At 36.5% G+C, this 22,029-nt stretch overlaps 1 protein-coding gene across 1 annotated transcript in view; it reads left to right on the top strand.

Moving 5' to 3' along the window:
- RAB2A (RAB2A, member RAS oncogene family) overlaps positions 1-22,029 on the top strand; it is a 45,296-nt gene that overhangs the window by 12,852 nt on the left and 10,415 nt on the right. Inside the window, exons 3-6 of the mRNA XM_058821307.1 lie at positions 2,954-3,021; positions 12,302-12,384; positions 13,734-13,826; positions 17,312-17,423. Of these exons, the coding sequence (XP_058677290.1) occupies positions 2,954-3,021; positions 12,302-12,384; positions 13,734-13,826; positions 17,312-17,423 (356 nt within the window). The remainder of the gene's footprint in view (positions 1-2,953; positions 3,022-12,301; positions 12,385-13,733; positions 13,827-17,311; positions 17,424-22,029) is intronic.

Below are 22,029 nucleotides of genomic sequence, written 5' to 3' on the forward strand. Positions count from 1 at the left end.
GGGATTTTCTTTCCCAACTCTTCAACTGGATGTGGACCATTTGTGTTTGGTGTGATTTGATACCAGGGGAATGAATACACATTGACACATTGCCTCTGATCTAACTACAGTAAATAATACCAACTTTTATTTATCTTTCCACACAAAATAAGAGGAATTGTGTAGTAGTAAATTCTAGGGCAGATTTAGTCTGCAGATCAGTTTTGATGTTAAGCATAACAGATGCTAGTCTCAGAGGAGGTTACAGAACCTTTCAACTTGTTCATGCTCTTTCAAGGAACCTATCAGCTTTAATCATGAGCCCTGCACAAAATGTATCCCAGTCTCTATTTTTAGTTTGTGCCCTGGAGTAGGTAGGCTTCCTATGTTTGGGAGTACTGAAATAGCTGCTTGAAATATAAACAGATTTTCTTCATGTAACAGAATGTATCAGGTGGCTTGATTATGAATTCTCTTTCTCTTGACAGTCCTTTCACACCTTGTGTGTGCCTGTTGTATAGTTCAATTTCTTTGGCTAACATGAGTTTTTGAATATTTGTGAGGTCTTGGCAGCAGATAGGCTGGCTGAATAAAGAGCCTGAGTACTTTAGGGAGGCATGACTTATTATCATACTTTCTTCTTAAGGCCTGCCAAATATATGACACCTTATATATCACTCATGCATTTGGCAGCCCTGTCACCTCAGACTGATAGGCACTGCGGAACAGCTTCACCTCAGCAGGGTGGTTGTAGTGCCAGTTCCTTGCTTGGCATACTGTTAGCTGAAATCTGGGAGCAGGGCAGAAAGTGAAGCCAGTAAGATGAGGCGGTGAACCTGGAAGCAACATAGTGAGGAATGTAGTAATAGAGCCTGGGAAGCTGCTTGAAAAGGAGGGAAGAAGGATTTTAGCTTTTATATTTTTCATGTATTTGTAATCCTGCAATTCTTCAGTATAACTCTAAACTGCATATAGAGTGTTAGCTACTGTTTTCAAATTTTGGTCAGACAAAACAGTTCCTCTCTAGGTCTGGAAATCAAAGACAAGACACTTTACTGTCTCAGGCCCTGAAAACGTAAACAGAAGTGATTTGGGGAGGGGGAGCAAACTTGGGGTAAACCAGTTCATTACCTGACTCTGTAATTGGGAAATTAGCCCCCAATATGCATATGGCCCAAACCTACAAAAGTACGAAAACCCATGACTGGTCATCCATTTTTGGGTGTAGCCCCTCGGGGGAGGGAGGCCTTTATCTGCCCTGTGTACCTGAAGGCCCTTCAGTAAATATAACTGCTTTTTATTCTCCTTGGTTTTGTCTGGCCTCTGTTTTTAAGCCATCCCTAAGGGCATTGGAAGAGGCTGGAAATGCCACCTTAACTGTGAAGGCATGTGTGTATTTTGGCCAGGTTCTCCCAATTACCCCAACAGATTTGGAAAGACAGATAAATAAAGAACATGGGTTCAAAGTCATATGAATGCCCCTGTGGGGGAGATGGAGTGGGTTGAGTTAAGCTAATAAATGCCCTAATGGTTGTATTAAAAGTCCTGAAAATGTGTTGATTAAATAAACCATTGTAAACATTCTAGCTGTTTTGCCCACTGCCTGTAGGACACATCCTTATTATAAACAGGGTCAGCTTCTATTCCTTCCTTGAGAACAAGCTTGCCATCAAACTGTTTGTGTTTTTTCAAATTCAGTATTTTTTCCTGGCATGTATTTTGATAAAATAAGATAAATATAGTTTTCATTTTTATGGGGTTGTTTGCAGAAGCTAAACATTTAAGATGGTCATTGAGTTTAAATCAGCAGCTCTATAGTCACATTTTGAGATCAGATAAAACCTTCAGTGTTTAAATGTGTAGTAGGGCAAGGACCTTCCCCTGGCTTTACAGTCAACTTCAGGAAGAGCAGTGTCATTCACCTGCTTCCTCCTTGCTGCCTCTCCACCTCCATTTTTTCAATTTCTTTGCATACAGTTGCTGCAAATTATTTGGTTGCTAAAAAGCACAATGGTCTTTGGCCAATGGCTTTTATTTGGCTGCAATATCCTGTTGGGGAACTCTGCCCCTTTCCCCAAAAGTCATTCCACAGGAAGCAACACTGCACCCTCAAATATTCTAAGCAAGCTCTTGAAAAGACATTTGGAATATTTCAACTCAGGGCTGCGTAATTGAATGTCTTGGGTCCACGTCTAGACAGTGACCAATTTAAGTGAAACTTCAGCTAGCAGATCTTTTTTTTTTTATTAAATAATGGTTATAGATTAATGGAAGCGTGATAGTATTTAAATATGTCCACTATCTCTAGCCATTTGTTAGATTTTAACTGCTGCATGAATGACCTCAGTTCATACATGACTTTGTTTATGGTCTCAAGTGCTTTTAAAATGGTATAGAAGGCTGAATTTTTTACTGAAGAAGTTACTTTTGTCTATTTGGAACACACTTTTTTTCCCCTCAGTTATAAAACTTGATCTTTAACTAGCTAGAACTTTGGATTTTTTTTTTTTTCATAAAGACAGGTGAATTTTAACTAATACAGTAATAAAATTTATCTTGTCAAAGGTGACTTTGTATGCTCCCTTAATAGATCATTTTATTGATAAGGAATGGTAGGTTGAATTTCTTCTAAACTGGCCCCAGCAATCAGTCATTGGTAGAGTGTTAAAATAACTGTGACTATTCAATTTCCTGTTTACATTCAAAGGGGTGTGTTTCTCCCTGTAATCTAGAGCTACCAAGTGGTTTGGAAACCTTTGTTGGAAATACATCCCAGATGCTTGGACAGTAACAGTTACCTTTCTTCTAGAAAGCTTTTTCAAGCTGCTGGAAAATTGGCTAAAAGCAGATTGTGAAAGAGAGTATTTTCCTACAACATTGATTGAATTTAAACTTATGTTCTTGCTTTTGTAGTAGTTGACATTCTTCTTTCTGATATGTGCTAATAATGTAATGTTTTGTAAAATCTGTTCAGGTGTAGAATTTGGGGCTCGAATGATCACTATTGATGGAAAACAGATAAAGCTTCAGATATGGGATACGGTAAGTAATCATAAAAATTGTTTACCATTTTGCTCCACTAACTTTTCACTTTCCCTTTATTCTGGTTAAGCTCTCTATCATCAGCATTCATAGACTATGTACTTCGTCTTGCAGCTTTCTTTGGTGTCTGTGAAGTTAAAAATTTGCTAATATATCCTTTTCTTGTTGTGATGTATTGTTTGGCATTTGCACTGTAACTTCCTCAAGCTTTGTCAGATTTATAAGACTGGAATTCATACTGCCTCACTATTTGGCTTAAGTCTTCTATATTGCCAAGAATTTCCATTTCTCTAAACAATCTTTCTTTGTGCATACATGCAAGATTTGGTAAAGACAAAATCCTGTTGTGAAATTGTGATGTGTTTGCTACCTTTAATCAAGAGTTCTCTAGAGGACATGTTTGCATTTCCAAGGTAGAAGAAAACACTTGGCTCACTTTTCATAGGATATTTAAAAACACAAGTTCAAGACAGTAAATATTTCAGTCAAGAAGGGACTGGTAAATGCTCTAAGTTTCAAAACACCTTCCAAAATTCAGACTGACTTTTGAGGTTAAGAACATATATTGGCTATTCTTGTGTTGTCAGTCACTTTACTATAAAGCAGTCAGCGTCACTGTCTGCACTTGTGATGAAGCAAGTTTAAGATGCTCATACTGGTAGCTATATCTTTTAAATGTATTTGACTGTTCCCTAAGACAGAGTTGCCTGTTTCCTTTTCTAAAAGCATTTTAGGATACCTTTAGAAACTGACAGGACAGGTACATGATCCCTAGACTCATGTATGTGCTTTTTGTGGTACAGCAAATCAGTGGATGGACATACATTCATAAACGCATGCCTACATATGTGCATGTGTATATAAAAATGTAATATTTCAGTGAACTTCATAGGTAAAATCTTACTTATTTTACAGCTTCTTTACTTGAAAAGGCACCTGGCACCTGTGCCTCATTGGAAGTTCTAAGAAAAAGGCATAGAAAGATATGACCAGCTTACTTTGGGCTTTTTCTGCTCTGGGCATTTTTACTATTATAGTTGTGGATTGCAGACTATCAAGGTGGCTGAATATTTTTAAGTTCAAAAACAAGTAAATGTCTGCATAAAACAGCTTTATAATCAAACCCTTAGTATATAGTGTGACCATGTGACTACATACCTATATTGGTCCTTGTTTTCTAAAATTGGAGCAGATTGTCTGTAGGCAAAAGTACTAATTTTGCTACTGGCTTTGGAACTGATTCTGTTAATCTCCTTAGATAACGAATGAAGTTCAGCTGTGTTTCAGCAGATCATGCCTTTCCTGGTGCCTCTGACTCAGTGGCTCTTTGCAGTCTGGTTGTTGTTTTGAATGCATGCAAATTGTCCAGCCAAAATGGCAACCTAAGTGCTTTTGACTATAATTTATAAATTTTATTCGAGCAGAGAGGCTTCTGGCTAGCTTCTTAAATATATCATACATAAATTAAAAATATTAATTGAAAGCTTTCATACACTGAGTAGACTGTATGCTGATGTACTTAATAATTTATAAATTCTGTGCAGTGAATGATAGTGTACTGGACTTAGTTAAAAGTTTAACTGTATCTAATATGATTTTTAAAACACAGGATATTTCTTTTCTAATCCAGTCTTGGTTTATCAGCATATCTGAATTCCACTGTATCATTTCTGATCTTGGGTACAAAGATGCTGAAGGAATAGCAAAAATAAGAAATATGACGAGGTAATTCTTAAGAGATATTTTACTTACGAGTGTTAAGGTACACAAATGTCCATAATGACTAAGATTACTGTGTTCTATCTGCATTGAGCATTTTTTGGTTTACTGTTAGCCAAAACTGGTAGGTGTTACTCATGCTATCTCTATATTTATTAAGCTGTAACAACTTCTGTTTGATGAGAGAAGGTTCATTTTACACCTGTTGCTAAGGAAACACGTGAACTATTTATGGTTTTGGTTGGTGCTTACTGAGTCACAGCACTAGCCCTTCTCTTATTTGGTGCTAGCCTTATACATCTGCTTTCAATCCATCACTGAACAGGATGAATCTTGAACAGAGGCATAAGTGGAGAACTTGATAAAATTTGTTTGGATTGCTTAACAATGAACTCACTTGCTTAAGAGAATCAAACTCTAGAATTCAGGTTTTTCTGGCCAGATATTTCTGTGCAACAGTGCTCATTTTGTGTTGTCTTTAGCAGATCACTGCAGCCCCAAGGAAAGCCCTGTTGTAGTAATGGGAACACATGGAAGCTGCAGCATACCTCACTGCAGGAGTATGTTGCACCTTACAGGGACAGCTGAAGCTAACACTGTTGCATGTCTGTGAGATCCATTTGTGTGTCCTTCTTGTATGATAGCTCAATAATATTTTACTTTTTCATTATCATCCTAGTTTGGATTAGGAGCATGTTACAGAAGTTAATTCTATTTACTGCAGTCTGTTTTCCATGTGGGAGTACACAAACTGAATTCCTTTTGAATGAGGCCAGACTGGAAGATATGCTTAAGGAATGCACATATGCCTGTTAGAAATTGTAGTCCAGTATTTGGTCCTGTGAGCTGGTAGTCTAGTAAAACTAGTCTGATGCAAAAACACACCTAGCCCCAGCCCCCTCCTTCCCCAAAAAACCCCCAATCAAAAATCTACATTCCATGAAAGATACTCAGTGTGGCCTTTGCATTCTTAATGTTCTGTGTAGCAGTCTCAGCTCTACTGCTGTTCATGTCTGCACAAGCAAATAGTGTCCTGTTGTTCTCTCCCAGCTGCAGGCTGTTCTGGATCTCCCCAGTGCTGGGCTCTGCAAGCTTGCTGCTGTGTGTGCTGTGGCATGCCCAGGTGTTTAGCTCTGTGAGTCTTTGGGTTTCACTATTCCTTTTCAGTGTTTTTAGGTCTGTAAAGATGAGGTGTTGGACCAAATTGTTTGTTTGTGTCTCTTTAGATTATTTCTTCCCTTGCATCTTTAGTCTTAGTAATGGCTTCAGTAGCTGGACGGACTGAGAAATACTTTTGTCCAAACTGCTTAGTTGGTAATTGCCTGTTACGATAAGTTGAGCAACTCTTTTGTGGAAGTGTGGTGTTTGAGCTAGTGTCAGCTGCACACGTAACTTTTAGAGAACTAGAAGTGGTTTTACAGCAGCTAGTCAGGATTAAAATGACTGTTCTGGAAGCTGTTAAGCTTTTTGAGTTTAAATAAGCTGTGTAGGTAAGTTTGGTTGTCTTGCGGCAGCAGCATAAGACTAAGAAATATTAAAATTGCTTCTCCTCAGAAAACATTCATAGTTGTAGAGAGATAACTGTGCTTGTTACCAGGCTGAGTCAGTGGCCTTGGTTTTGTTGTTGAGGGGGATGTTCTGTATTGCATTGACTGTTACTTAACAAGTCATTGTTGATGAGAAAAAATAAGCAGTAATTGAAAGAGGATATTCTGTCAGACACTGCAGTAAGAGAGATCCATGATGACACTAAGTAATGCTGATGTTGTCTAAATTGGTATGAATACTGACTTTTCCTGTGTACTTGAATACTATCTTTTTAATATCTATTTCAGATTTATTTCATGGAAATTCATTATTTAAAAACATTAATTCATATAGCACCTTAGTCCTGGTTAGACAGACTAAATATCTGAAATAATTGGTTTTTATAAACCAATTTCATGTAATTTCTTGATTTCCACACAAGTGTACTTTCTAATTTAATTTATAGCATTTTCTAGTAGTTGAGAGCTTTCATAAAAAAGCATGTTTGTGGAAGACTGGAGGCATAATTGTTAAAGGCATATTTCCCTTTCAGATATTCTGAATATGCTAATTCTTCATGGAAATTAAGATATTTTTCTTGTGTTTGCAATCGGTTTGGATCTATTAGAACGAAATAAAGTTCTCTTCATTCATTAAATTAATATTCACCCTCATGTCTCTGACAATTGCTAGGATATAGGGTTCACCCCCACGAGCCCTTTACTAACTGTTAACTTCATGATGTTTTCTACTTGCTTTAGTAGTCAGAGCATACTCATATGTTTGTGGCAGTTGATGTATTCTTTTACTACATTTTTACTAGTTTGACACTCTAACCATGGTACCTGCATGCATATTGCTGCATCTCATGGCCCTCTGTTACACTACTGCTGTGAATTTGCAGGAAGAACTTAGAGAGAATCTACTTTAGTTTCTGAACCTAGTCTGATCATCAGTCACAGACTGTGTTTGCTGCTAGGTGGGAGGATTAACTTATTTCTGGGTCGATGGATTGAATGATGAGGCAGGGAGATCTGTCTAATAGTTATTCCTGTTGCTGTTTGTTTAATACAACCATCATCTAAGCTTCAGTGCCAGTAGCTTAAACAACTCTTCACACCCATGATGTCGCTTTAGGAAGCTGAGGCAACTTGATATGCTTTCTAGCTTAGTGTTCATAAACCTTTGTCATGCTTAAATGTATTTGGTTATTGAAATACTATATATTGGCATGTTATTTTCTGAATTGTTTTTTGATTTCTTGGCAGTTTATCCATGCTTTCTGCAATAATTACAAGATTTCTACAAGAGCAAGCTCTTGCTTAGGATAAGGCCTTAAACGGGAAGTGCATGAATCACTTTTTTGCACAGGAAAACTCCTATTTTAGTGAGGGTTGCTACTTAAAACCTAAAGGTTTCAAATACAGTTTCCTCCAAGTTCTAAGTGTATTTCTGATAATGGAAGGCTAAAGCTTTGTTTCTGTGATGTGTTGGGAATTGCTTTGGCTATCTAAGTGACATTTATTCAACACCATCAGAAGCAGATGTACAAGTTACCTGTATTTAGACATATGAACAGTTTGATCCTTAGAGAACCTTAGTCCTCCTGAAATTTCAGTTCTTACTGCATGCTGACAGGGTTATTCTCAAGTAACATGTAACTTGACTAAAGCTGTCACATAAATTCTGAGACTTTTATATATTATGATAGATTCTTATTCATAAGTATTTTTAGTTCTTGTTTGGGAATCTCTTTGCTGGAACAGCAGGGGTTGTTTTTTTATTTTTACACTGCCTCTGTGTCTATTTGTCCTACATGGTAGTAAATCACCTTAAAATTCTTTGATTTTCTGGATTGGAGACATGACTTCAAGACAGATTAATGCATTTGTATAAACAAGTTGACATGTGACTTAGAGGCTGTTAATGTATTTATAACTACCAAAACTATATTTAAAGGTATGTATTGCTCCTCTTTCTTTCTGGAACATTTTATTCCAGGGATCAACTTTGTGGAGTAGTTCCCAGCTGGCAGCTGTCACAGGTGGTGTGACACTTGCGAGTTGGTTATTTCTTAGATGTCTTTTTAGTCTTCTTTGTAATGTAGAAAAGTGTAAACATGTAAATAATAATTCCCAACATCAGTGAAATGTTCTGTCCCCAGTTTTGAGCATGCTGCATGCTGATGCAACTACACTGCATACTTGGAAATGGCACTGAGATTTCCTGTGGGAATTGTTGTCATCTTATTGCAAAAGCTCCATGCCTTGGTGATTTCTCATAGGCATCTCCTCACAGCACTGACTCCTTCACAGCACAGCCAACAAACTCCAGCTCCCTTTTCAACCAGCTCATCCACTCTTTTATAGAACTCATCTTCATTGGACACAGCTGTGGCCTGTTAAAGGCAGGCCTGTTCCTAATCTTTGGTAATTAGCACAGCTGCAATTCCTCAGGGGATACCTTCTGCAGTATCTGTATTTTCTTACATTTCCGCAGGAGTAGTAACACTTGGAGTATTTTTTTAAATATGCCAGAGATACTGTGTCCATGATAACAGTTGCATAGCTTAAATGTTACTAAAAACTCTAGTATAGGTCCTAAATCTTGTATCTTAGTGGCCTGAGGTGATTGATCCTGCTTCATGTTCTGCTTGCATTGTTACTTTCAAGTTGTGCTTTGGTCTCTATACTGAAGTATACTTTGAAAAGCACATGGGATATATGTCTGTGCAGTTGAAGCAGGGATGAAGATTTTTGTACTTGCTTGAAGACCTATGAGTTCTACAACTGTCTATATAGACAAGTCTCTGCTATCAGAAAGCTTGCTTGTTTCTGTGAACCATTATGCTATGAATTGTAAAAGCTTACAGAGTAGAAAACAGCCAGAAAAGAATGTTACTTAGCACTTAAAACATTTCTTGTTTATCAGAGGCTCTCATTTTTTCGTGATTAGTGAGTGAACTACTCATGTCAGACCTAGCACCTGTTTCTCTGAAGAGAGAGGATGCATGTTCTAGGTTCCTGCAGGCAGCCATGTCTGAGCTGGAGTTTTTGTGTGTGAAGTAGCTGTCAGGTCTAGCTGTTACCAGAAGCATCCTCCATCTTCCCATTTCCACTACAGTGAGTATATCCTGGAATTATCATGGAGAAAAGCTTGTGTCACCTGTACTGGATGTAATATGGCCTTGGCAAACACCATGTTTAACATTTGTTTCCTGACTATTGCCCCTGCTCTTCTTAACACCACTGCCCCCTGCCTCCCCCACCATCTGGATGTGGAACTCAGCAATCTGCTTTGAATGGCCCTACCTGAGCCAGGGGGATTGGAATGGGGACCTCCAGGGGTCCCTTTCTGTGAGAAGAAACTTTTTCATATGGAAGAGAGATTAAAAAAAGTGCTGGATTTTGCAGGAACATGGAGGGGATGGTAATAACAAAATCATACTTAAGATAAAGGGCCCTTCTCTGATATTGAAGCTGATTTTAATTTGTACTGAGCTTCTATACTGCGGCTTCTGTCTGTTGCTCCTTGTAACAAGCAGCTTAACTGGGGTAGGTCCTTCTTTGTAAGACTGATAAAGTATAGTTATAGTACACTTGAGGTTTTTAAAGTCAGTTTTGGCTAATAGCCTAGACTTTCTTTCAGTTTTGACTTCTTTAGACTTTTGAAATAGCTTGTCCCCTTTGGAAAAAAGGGAAGTGGACAGAGAAAACAGATGAAGAAGTAAAGTAAGAATGATGCTTAAAAAAGCTGTGGAATATATGCTGCATGCCTAACCCTATGTTGACCTTCTATATTGACCTAGGTCTCATTCAGAATGATACTTTAAAATAGACAGTAAATTTTTATATATAAGAGATTTCTATTATATAATACATTTTTATGTTATAGATAAAACATTAATATTGTGGAGCTTCTTTCCAGAAACAGTTTTCTTTTGCTTAGAATGAAAGGGAATTGAGTTTGTTGTCCATTGGTATATGTAAGCCTAAATTCATTATTGCTATATGGAAAATGTGATCTCTTCACCAAAGGAGGTACTGTTTTCCACCCTTTGCTTAAGGAAGCAGTGATATTTAAATTTCACCACTGTCAAGTAATACACAATTAAAATGATTACACTAGTTTCAGTATTTATATAGTGAACTTTTAGAAGTGATTCTTTTAAGAATTCACTATTCATACGTTTTTGTGAGATCTGCTAGAACCTCTGACAATGTTGCTTGACCATGATTAATTTACTCAGGGAGATGAACAATTTCACATGTCAGGATGGAATTTATGAAGGTGTAACAGGCCATCTTAATGTGTCAGGTGAAGTCCAGGTCATGTGTAATTTTAGGCAATGTATGGAATACCTTGGTAACAGTAAGTTGTCTGTTTGGCAGGGAAATGTTTCATTTGTCTACCATCCACTTGAGCTACTCACCACACTAAGAAAAGGTGGTAAATCTTACTTGAATTTCTGTGTAGGAAACCAGGTATTACACTAAAAAACTGTTGCTTATTTGTTTTTTACTATTTCTTGGTGGGTTCTGCTCATTGTCTGTGTTCTATTACCAAAGTTTACATGAAGGTGTACTTGGACTCTTAGCCAAGAGTGTATGTGAGTGTATTCTAATGGTGTTGAAACTGTTGTTTTATAGTGTATTTTATAACTGTTTCCACTGGAATGGCTAAGATAAAATGTTTTCTTAAATAGAAGTTACTGTTTATTCTGGAAGAGAAGGATGCTTTCTGAAGACTGAAAACATCTAAATTTGTTGTGCCACTGTTCTTGTTGAGTGACAGTATCTAGATGAAGTTCTCTTTGAATTTAAGAAGATGTACTATTAAGAAAAGTACAGTAACTGTGAGAAGGAAAAGTTGTCCATATACTAATTTTGTAGGCATGCCTGAATGGTTCCTTGTATTTGATAAATATTTCTTTCTTGTGTTTAATGTTTTTAAATCAAGACAATTTCCTATAGTTTTACAGATTTACTGCACATAGAGTTTTTTTCAACATTAGTATTTCTTAAGCATGTTTTGTGTTATCTTTGAATTATGCTAAAACATCTGTTATTGCTAAATATTAGAAGTAAATATTTCTAGCAAGTGTCAAGTGCTAGATAGCTCTTCTGAAAAGCATGAGCATGAAGAGCTCAAGATCTGAAACCATGAATATTTATTTTTCGGCACTGTATTCTTTTGAACATGTTCTTTTAGGTGCTCAAATTTTTACAGAATACTTTTCTGTGAGAGCTATCTAATTTATGTAGACTCTGTGAAGTTTTTCATAGAGTCTACATAAATTAGAATGTATATGAAAATGACTCTTGCATCCTGTAGCTGCTTTGACAAGCATTATTTATCAAGTACAGGGGAAATTGATTAACTGTGGAGCAGAATTGTGTAAAATTGAATTCACAACCATTTTCTGTTTTTTCTTAATAAAATGATTACTGAAAGAATTCCATCTGAAGACTGTTGAAAGCTGGCTGCAGTTTATGATATAACGGATAAAATCTGCATCCTTGGCCTTCCAACAACCTTTACACCAGCAGATGGTGGGCGTAAAGATGTCATTCATCATTTATTTACAATGGACTTTATTTATTCTAGTGTCAACAGCTGCCCCAGGGAGCGGGTTATTGAATTCAAATGTGAAGCTCTGGGTTATTTGCTTCCTTTCAAATTTGTCTTCAGAGCTTAGTTGCTAGGAGTCCATTCTGTGCTCTAATAATGATTCATGTATTGTGAAGCCATTCAGTAAATTGGGTTGTCAGGGATTGCCAAAAAAGGTTTAGAGGTCTTGTTCCGATTTTTTTTTCTTTTTTAACAGCACTGTGCTGTAGTTGGTGTCTTCTCCCTATGTGCCTTCTCTTGCTGCTGTTGGTGACTTTGTCGCAGTTGTCCCCTTTCTGATTTCCCATCCATACTCTTCTCCATCTCTCAAAAGTAGAATTCCATGATCCTGTGACTCTAAGTCATGGTTTTTAGGAACAAAAACCAAGTATTAGATATGAAGTAATGAAACTTTGTTCTACAGGCAGGGCAGGAGTCCTTCCGTTCCATCACAAGATCGTACTACAGAGGGGCTGCGGGGGCTTTGCTAGTGTATGACATTACAAGGTGAGAATACCAACTGGATTTCAGTGATGTGTCTGTGTAGAATTGTGCTATGGTGTACAGTAGTGCTAAGTGTCTTATCTAATTTGGCTTTGTGTATTGATACTGGTAATCTAACGTTGCGTCAACTTTTTTATAACTGCTCTAATAAGATATAGCATACTAACCTATATACTTCCAGTTTTCTCTGTATAGTAGTTGAGAAAGCATGCATAAAATTCGGGAAGAATGAAATAAAATATTTTTATAAACTATTGACTATCACCCTCTGGGTTGCCTTTATGGAGAAATACCTGAAAATATTTAATTATTTCCTTTCTAGTATTTTATTATCACGAGGGATATTTTTTCATTAATTATAGTAGATTACTTTTGCTGAAGTGCTATTCTGCAAAGGAGTGAAATAGTAAAACATAGAAGTTTGGTTATGTAAAGAATACCAGGAAACTTGTAGACTTGTACCATTGATGTGTTTATGAGGTTTAGAAAATACAGGTCTTAATCTGATACTTTTTTAGTAGGTCGAAGTTACTGAAGTTTCCCTGCTATATTAAATAAAGTATCTATATACAGTCTATCTATAAAGCTGTGGGTACTCTGGCTGGTTTATGAAAATGTTCAGGCTCCAAAGTCTTCTTGAGTTGTGTGTTTCCTGTGGGTCTTGGCACTTGTTGCATTGAGCAACCACTTGTACTGGAGATTTCCTAGATATTTTATCCTTTGTTCCCTTTTTATGTTTAAATATCAAGAAGCAACATATTCTTTCCTTTGGATTTCCAGCAAATGAGTCTTTGATTTATAAATAAAATACAATATCTTAAAACCAGTCCACAAGCATGGGATTTATTACTTAGTTTACACCTTCTGTAAAAACTGTAATGTGTCACATTCATGTACCTCACTTTAAAAGATTTTACTGCTAAATTTATTATTCAGCTTTTAAACTCACTTAAAAATTATCAATCATTTTCTGCTTTCAGCAAAACAAATATTACTGTATGAGTATGTGTTTATTTGTACTGTTCTTTGGCTTGGGTGAAGCTGATGGGTACTTGTAAAATTCTGTTCAATTTTTATATGTATATAAAATTACAGATTCCTACAACTCTAAGAATCATCTTTACTCTTTGTAGCAAACATGTTTTCAATTACTTTTTAGGCAGAGTTCATTAACACTGCTTGTTTGCTAAATTTTTGTTTGCCCATTCTCCCTCTCACAAAGGGATTACTAGCTTTTATCCGTAGAGCATGTGCACCAATAAATGAGTTGATTATTCAAGTAGAATAGTGGACTAACAGGAGAAAGATTTCTTAAAATACTGCTTTTAATGTTCATTCTCTTCTGTACTTAGGAGGGACACTTTCAACCACTTGACAACTTGGTTAGAAGATGCTCGTCAGCATTCCAATTCCAACATGGTTATAATGCTTATTGGAAACAAAAGGTAAAATTTTTAGCTGTTATTTTTTAAGAGAGAACTTATCTGTATTTCAGCTTTTGAGTTTTCTTATTTGTAGGGTGTATGTTAACTTCAAGTTCCCTTCTGTCACTGTGCATAGTTCTGTGGTGAGCCTAAAACTTTTCTTATTCTACTTAAATTAACACAATGTGCAGCCCATGGATCAGCTACATTATGTTCTGAATATCTATTTTAGAAATAATTTTATTCCAAGGGATTGATTGCAAATGCTTGAAGCAATGGATTATAAGAGTTATTTTCCATTATGCTTTTTTGTCTCTGGAATCACCAGTTAGGAACACCTGGATCTCTCCCTTATAAAGAGAATGTGATTCCTAATTTGAGGTGTTCTGAAGTGCTTTAGTTTTGGTTAAGTATCATATCAGAGAAAATGTCATTTCAAAAAAGATGACCATAGTACAGGATTCACATCAAAAACTTCTCTCAAATGTAAGAAGTGCATGCCTCAATGATTGAGACATTTCTGATTTACAGTCCTCTTCCATATTCTGGGAAGAGGATTTTAGCTGGGATTGGGGGTCAGAGAATGCTTTTTCATTGTTTCCTGGTAAATTCACTTACTTGGTCTTATCAGCTACACTCTCTAAAATTATAAAATTATTCCTTGTTGATGCTGAGACTGGGTAGTGAAAGTCTTAATAAAAACACATCAGTGAATATATTATCTGTAATTCTTCTCGTTCTTGATCCAGTGAATTATGAAAAAAATCATATCTAGTTTTTTTTTTTTTCCTGGATGCAGAATTTTTTCAAAACACCAAAAGCATCAGCTCAGAATTTAATAACCCTGTAATTATGAGCCTTTGTGTAATTGACTGGAACTTGTGTCCATACCTCAATAATTCTTGAAGGTAAAGGTGCCAGTTGAAATAATGGGGTGTATGCATGCCCCTGAAAATTTCATGAGCAGCCACACAATTTCTAAGACACTACTGAGAAAGCAGCTTTGTGGTAGTGAGACTGAGTTTGCTGTTCAGGCCTGTTGAACTTTTATTTTCTTCTTCCTCCCCCTCTTCTCCCTTCTGCTTTCCCCCATTGCCCCACTACCCTCTACCTCCTTCTGAAAACCATGGTACATATTAAGTAATTGTGAAGTTTGTCAACTTTTTTTTACATTATCTGGTAAATGACTAACAACTTTCCTTTTAATTGAGGAATGTGTCAAGCATAATCTTGACAAATTAATATAAAAAATGTAATCCTGTTTTCTTAAATGAAGCTTTGGTAAACCCGTGATGGCCCTGACCAACTGTTTTTATACTTGTGTGAGTAAAAATATGGCACTGAGATAAACAGTAAAGTGTACTGTTTACTTGAGATAAGTTTGCATACTTAATTGACATCTGTAACTCTTTCTGATTATTCTTAGCTGTTAAACTAAATTTTCATGTTTTGTGTTCTGTGGATGCAGACTGATTTGCTACTTTCAGCTAGCCTGGTAATTCCCAGTTACAACTAGGTTTTATTCAAACAATAAATACACTTAAAACATGCACTGTAAATTGTTGTAGATTAAGGTGCCGCATGAACTAAAAGTTTTAAGAGTTAAAATTTTAAACTTTTTAAAGGATATTATTTTCAAGGAGAGCGGGAAGAAAACTCCTTCATTTTTATTGCTTTATCCTGAAAGAGTTCTTATGGTAGGGCATACTGCTAGAGGTGGGTGGAAGGAAGAATGTGTATGCTAGCATAGTAGTTTTGAAGGAATAAATACTGCTCTTATGACTCCCAAAAGTGCACTTGACATAAGTTCATACAACTGACTTATTGCTGGATTTGAAAAGTGTTGAGAATTAAATTTGAAATATAATGGCTGTTTGTTGAAAACATTACAAATACTAGTGTTAAAACATTACAAATACTGTACTTAATCTTCTTTCCAGAACAAAGCATAGCTATATTGATCTAGTAAGACCAAATGCTTCGAATTATTGGAATGGAGAGAGGAAGACAACTGTGGTTAGTAGAAGCAGTTAAAGATCTTTAAGAATATGTTTAGGTATCAGTATTGAGTTTTGATTGGGCTGTCATTGCAGTTTTTGATACAACTGCATTATTTCAAGTAAGAGGTTACTTGTTTGTTCTGTCATGGAGATAACAACACTGTAGTGAATCAAGGTTTTAAATAAGGTATTTTTGAGAGTAGCATGGTAGTAATAAATAAAGACATTGCTCAGGTTGAAAAAGATAATGTCAGCTAATACCAGGAGTACTTAAATATAATGAACATCAACTTCAAAATTGTTTTGAGAAGATATTTCTTGTATCCTTATCTTCAAATTTTTTAATATTTAAATGTGCTGATTTGTATTGACTCTGTAACTCATCTAAGCTAGCATTTAGTTAAATATTACAAAAACCTGCTTTGCTGCAAAATAGATGCCACAGTGAGTATTACATAATTTGAATATATGTATAATTACAAAGTTGGCAAATGCTGAAATCTAGCATGATACATTTTATTTGTATACTGACTGCACATTAAATATATCTATTTGTATGCTGTTTAGTTAAAGATTTGTACCTAGGAAGATATTTATGCATGTACAACTTAGATGAAAATTCTTTGAAATATATATCTTACACTTATACATGAGTAATAAGTATATAATTTTTATTGCTCAAGATGTAATATACTTACAAAGAAGGACAAACTGTGAATTGCTTGTTAGTAAAGAAGCTTTAAAAAGTAAGGGTGAAATGCTTATGTCTGTATGACTTAGACAAATAGATTTGTCTCTAGTTGTCAAGTCCAAGAGGGTTTTTTTCTGCTTTTTTGGGTAACAATTTTGAATTAAATTGCTTTGAAAGCAGGAAGCAAGAACTTGTCTAACAGTCATTTCAATTTCTTTTGCTGCTGGAGGGCCAGGAGTTTCACAACCAAAGTGCTAACTTACTGGGAGAGAACAGCTAATGCAGTTCAAAAGAACTTAATTCTGCTTTTAAGTTTTTTTTAATCAGAGAAGAAATTGACTGTGGGAAGTTTTGCTACAGAATAGAAAAAAAACTTTATATTTTTAATTGCGTTTAGTATAAATAACTCATTTATAAAGCTCTTTTATCAGCTCAGCTTTATAGTATTGAATTGGTAGATAATAATATAATAGAAGAGAGTGATATATACTGAAAGAACAATGTCTAAAGTTAATATTCAAGGAATACCTAGATAAATACACACTCTTCCTGTAGAAAGCTATTTCATGAAGTCTTTGATAAGATTTATGTCAGCTAGAGTGTATAGCTCAAGTAAGTGTCATGCCTGTGACTATTCCATGTACTGTAAGTGCAGGACTTACAATAATTCTATTTTAAGGGCTTGACAAGTTATATACCCAAGTTCTGATGGGGGCCCTTGGCTTCTCAGGCTTTTAAGCATGTTTGTGAAGAACTGTCTTTATATGGACATGTTAGACCATGTAATTTAACTTTTCTTTTTTCTTCTATCTTAGTGATTTAGAATCTAGACGAGAAGTTAAGAAAGAGGAGGGTGAAGCATTTGCACGAGAACATGGACTTATCTTTATGGAGACATCTGCCAAAACTGCTTCCAATGTAGAGGAGGTAACTTTGCTCAACACTGGCTTCTTACTAAAACAGTTGATTTAAATTACACTTGTTTGTATAGATACTATTCCTCTAGATTTTGGGTTCCTTAATTTGAATTAGCTACTCTTTATATTAGGAGAATAATGTATATTATATATTATTCTATGTTGTAATTGATTACACAGCACTAATTATATTGTTGAGACTTCCTAATTAATGTACTTGTGGGTTTTTTGAAGTATTTGATCAGAGAAATGGCTAACTTCTGTCTGCTGTGAAATCTAAGAAGTGAGGCTAGAGTAGATTTGCTAGTCCAAAGCAAGCCAAGCTATTGGTATTCTTGGCAGATGTCACTGTAACCTGTTCTGAAGGCTCCTGGTATATCATGAGCTCTTCACAGCAATCTCTTGCAGTGCTTTGCTATTTGTACTGTCATCGTCTTTCCTGTATACTACCTTGTAGGAATCTTCTTCAATTTGCACACAGCTTCTATTTTCTGTCCTCTACAGAGCTGCTGAAAGGATCATTGCCTTGGTTACTGTAGTCTGCTGTGTATTTGAATATTAGGTCTTTTCAAGTTTGGCTTATAGTTCACATTTCTGGACACATGTGAATTCTTGCATTTCTCACCTTGGTTTACTGCATTCCTTTCTTGAAGGGTAGTCATGGTGGGCTGAACTCAGCTGCAAGTGAATACCTACCAAGTTGCTCACTCAGTGTTTCTGTCCAGCAGCATAGGGGAAAGAACCAGAAGAGACAAGGCAAGATAAAACTCAGGGCCTGAGATAGTTTTAAATATTAAGGAAAGAGATGGACAAAGAGTGACAGAAAGGCAGTCACAGCTTCCTGCAAACAAATTGAATTTAATTTCTGAGAACCAGTGACTTTGACTACCTTTTGGTTTTTTTTCTTGAGCATTATATCATATAATACGAAATACCCCTCAAGCCAGGTCTGGTCAGCTGTCCTGGCTGGTTTATGTGCCCCCGGGATTTTGCCTACCCTAAGCCTAATCACTGTCAGGAGAGGGCAGTGTAAGAAATAGAAAACCTTGACACTCAGCAGTAGCTAAAACATCAGTGTGCTATCAACACTGTTTTAGTCATAAATCCAAAACACAGCACCATGCAGGCTGCTATAAAGAAAACCAACTGTGTTGTAGCCAGGCAAGTACAGTGGTGGACCAAGAGCTCCAGCTGAGATGTTAGTGCTACGTACATCAGAAAGATTGCTTCACATGTCTTTAAAGCCCATACTGGGTTCATCCACACTGAACTTTCTTAAAATGACATAACTTCTTATACTACGTAATCCATCCCTATTCATTTCCTAAACTATCCTAAATTCAAAATGGTGTGTGACCAATGAGGTATTCTTTTAGTGGTAAAGCCTTTTCATTATAAAATATTAAAGTTTTTTGAAAAGTTACAGTAAGCTATAGATGACTTTGACAGAATTCATTACCACCTGATTCTAAAGTTATCACCTCTTTTTGCATCAAAAAATATGTCCTAGTGAATGAATTGTCCAGTATCTAATGCATCTCTGATTGTCAGGAGGCAAATGAGCATGAAGTTCTTTATCAGAAAGTTCACATAGAATCCTCTCCTTGTGGGAGTAGTGTGTGTATGTACTGACTAATTCTGGTGGAAAAGCTTTAGGATATAATCCTTTCCAGTGACAGTCAAGTGCATTCCTTAAATGATGTTCTCAGTAAACACAAAAAAAAGTGACATGATGTAGGAATAGTTAACAGCTATAGAAGCAAAATCCTAACTTCTAGCAGTTTCTTTATATGAACAAATCAGCTTCTGTTGGTAATGTTTTTTTAAGCTGTTTCCCTTGTTCAATCCTGATTTCCACCACTGTGGAATACCTTAGTAAATCCGTAGCTGGAACAGTACACTGACCTTTTCAGTGCTTGGATCTTAAAACAGTTTAAAATTGTTCATTATATTCTTCAGGATTTTGTCTCATTACCTACATCTTGAATAGAAATGGATGATAAGGAGTGGAAAACATGCTGCTGGCTGTTTGTTTTGTGCAAGGCTGTTGGAGAAGTTTCCATCCTGTTTGCATAATAGGTAATAGATAGTAGGGAGTGGGAAGTAGATCCTTCATAGTTACTTTGGAGACTTCTAAGAATTTGCTGTGACCACAGGGTTAAATCATCATATTTCATGTGGAATGGGATTGTGTAAAAAGAGCTTCTGCGTCACTGAGAAGGTAGAATGGTTACTGGAGGGAGGTTAGGCACAGGCTTATAATCTGACTGCAGTGCAAGGACAGGTAATGCTAGTGTCTTCATATTTATTTGAACAGGAGGTTGTTGTTGATTTCCTTTTAGTTTCTGTCAAAAGCTGTACAGGTAACCAACTATCAAAATATTACTGACTTTGTGCTTCTCTTTTTTTCTCCTCAGTGATTTCTAAGGTGATTGTAGTTAGAGCAGTGTACACTTTATCATGAATGGCTGTGGGCTTTCTCATGGCGGAGTCTTGTTAACTTTTGGAATCTTGGTTAACATATTTACTCTACTGTGGATGGGTGATGTGCACTCTGAAATGCTCTTTGCAGAGTTCAGTGTTGCTTATTCAGTTTTTCTAAGAAAACACCGTGATGTCCATTGGGAGGCTTTTCACTTGTACACACATAACTATGGGCTCTGAACCCCACGCAGGTTTGCACTTGTTTTAATCATAGCATCCATTACTTTCTGACCTCTCATTAAACCAGCACATAATACATAGGAATTTCTTTTGTCTCATTTGCAAGAGACATTAGCAATTTTATCACATTAGTTATTTTCATTGGTAGTTCAGCAGTAGTTTGTGACTATTAACTGTGCTCTTACCTGCAACGTGCAGTTCAGAGTTTGTTGAGAGCTTACTGCTTGGGCAAGGGCAGAGTAGAATCACCAGCATGACCTCAGGGTGACCACGTAGTCCCTTACAGCACATAGTGTTTAACTCTTTGTCCCTGGCATATCAATGGCTTGAATCTGTTTATGTGCACTGATTCTCAAGAAGTAAGGACACCTAGCTGTATTTGGGAAGCTACAGTAACTTAGTGCATTATTATTTAATTTCAGACTGCTGCTTTTAATGATGATTACTGATGGGACCAGTCTTAATCCAGAAAGCTTTCTGGATGCTGGTCAAAGCAGTGCTAAACAGCATTACTGTTCAGAAGCTATTCTCACTTGAGTTGTGCCAGTGTATCACTGACTCCTGGTGTGGGAGTTGGTTTTAGTAAGTTGTTTCCCATATGCAGGGGTGTCTATGCCAAACTTAAGAGCATTGGTTGTGTTGTTCCCAGTTGTCTGCACATAAATAGAATGCAACAGTGAATTCATTATTTAGGATTAGATCTGAATGGACTCATGGTTTTAACTGAGCAATGGAGCACTTCTGCTACATGGAGCTTGATGGTCATTCAGTGGTTCTGTTTCAGTTATGACTTAGTTTTCTCTTCAGGCAGCTTCTTTCATGCTTTTACTTAAATGAATAACAAATATTCAAAGCTCCTGTAGCTTCAACAGTGGCACAGTAAGAGAAAGGAGATGCTCTTTTTTAATATTCTCTGAAGAGTGAAAGTGAAAATATCATGGGAAGATTAGATTTTTAGAGGCATCTAAAGTCGAACTGATTTTTAGAGTGTGTTTAATTTCCCTTCTAACCTTCCTTGAACACAACTAACAGCTGGGAAACAAGCAGTTGTTTGACATGGTAATATAGTAAGCAGGAATTTAGTTAATAAAACTTTAAAATCATAGGATGTTAATAATTTTCATAGCAATGTAAAGTAACACACAAGAGGTAATCTGACTAGCACTTGCAAAAGAGCAGGATTTCTAGGTCATAAGTCTTTAAATAAAACCAAAAACACCCACCCAAAAGTTAGGTTTATCTTAATTTGCATCAAAACCAATATTCCTTCAAGTTCTGGAAATCAAAGTTCTGTGACCTTTCAGCTGTGTGAAGCTGACATTTTAGTCAGTTTCTCCCAGGAGAAAATGGGGTTGAAGCTTGTGTCAGTTCAGCAGAGGAAGGAAGAAAGGGCAGGACGCCTGGCTCTAATGAGGATACACAGTTTTTAGCTGCTTGTGGCAAATCCTTGGATTGTGCCCCAACTTGACAATAAGGAACACTGGCTCTGCCGTGGTTCTTGGGGCTTCTGGGCGTCTTGTGGTATGATAAAAATACGAAGTCTCAGATAACTAAGTGTTTCAGTCTTCATAGAAGAACATGAAATCTATGATACTGCTTGCCTGACCTGTAGATTCCTGGAGAAAAGGATTCTTAGTTCTGGGGGTTCTATCTTTTTTGGTTTCCCTCAGGTAACTGTTCAACAACAGTTACAGAACTTATTAAGTCAGTTTGAGCTCTAGTAATATGTATCAGCTCAGTCTGTCAGAAAGTTTGTCCCTCAATGGGGACATAAAGAAATCGCTGTCAACTTCTGGTTTGTGTCTTTGCACCTATACTTCAAATATAAGGTTACAAATGTGTTGGGGTGCTTTTTGGGTGTGGGTTCATTATATAGCACCTTATTATGCTTACTAAGCCCTCTGCATCCCTTTAAGTGTGCTAGGCTTCTTCCTGAAAGATAATTTACCTGT

The sequence above is a fragment of the Ammospiza caudacuta genome, chromosome 1, assembly GCF_027887145.1.
Source record: "Ammospiza caudacuta isolate bAmmCau1 chromosome 1, bAmmCau1.pri, whole genome shotgun sequence".
Classification (NCBI taxonomy): Eukaryota; Metazoa; Chordata; class Aves; order Passeriformes; family Passerellidae; genus Ammospiza; species Ammospiza caudacuta.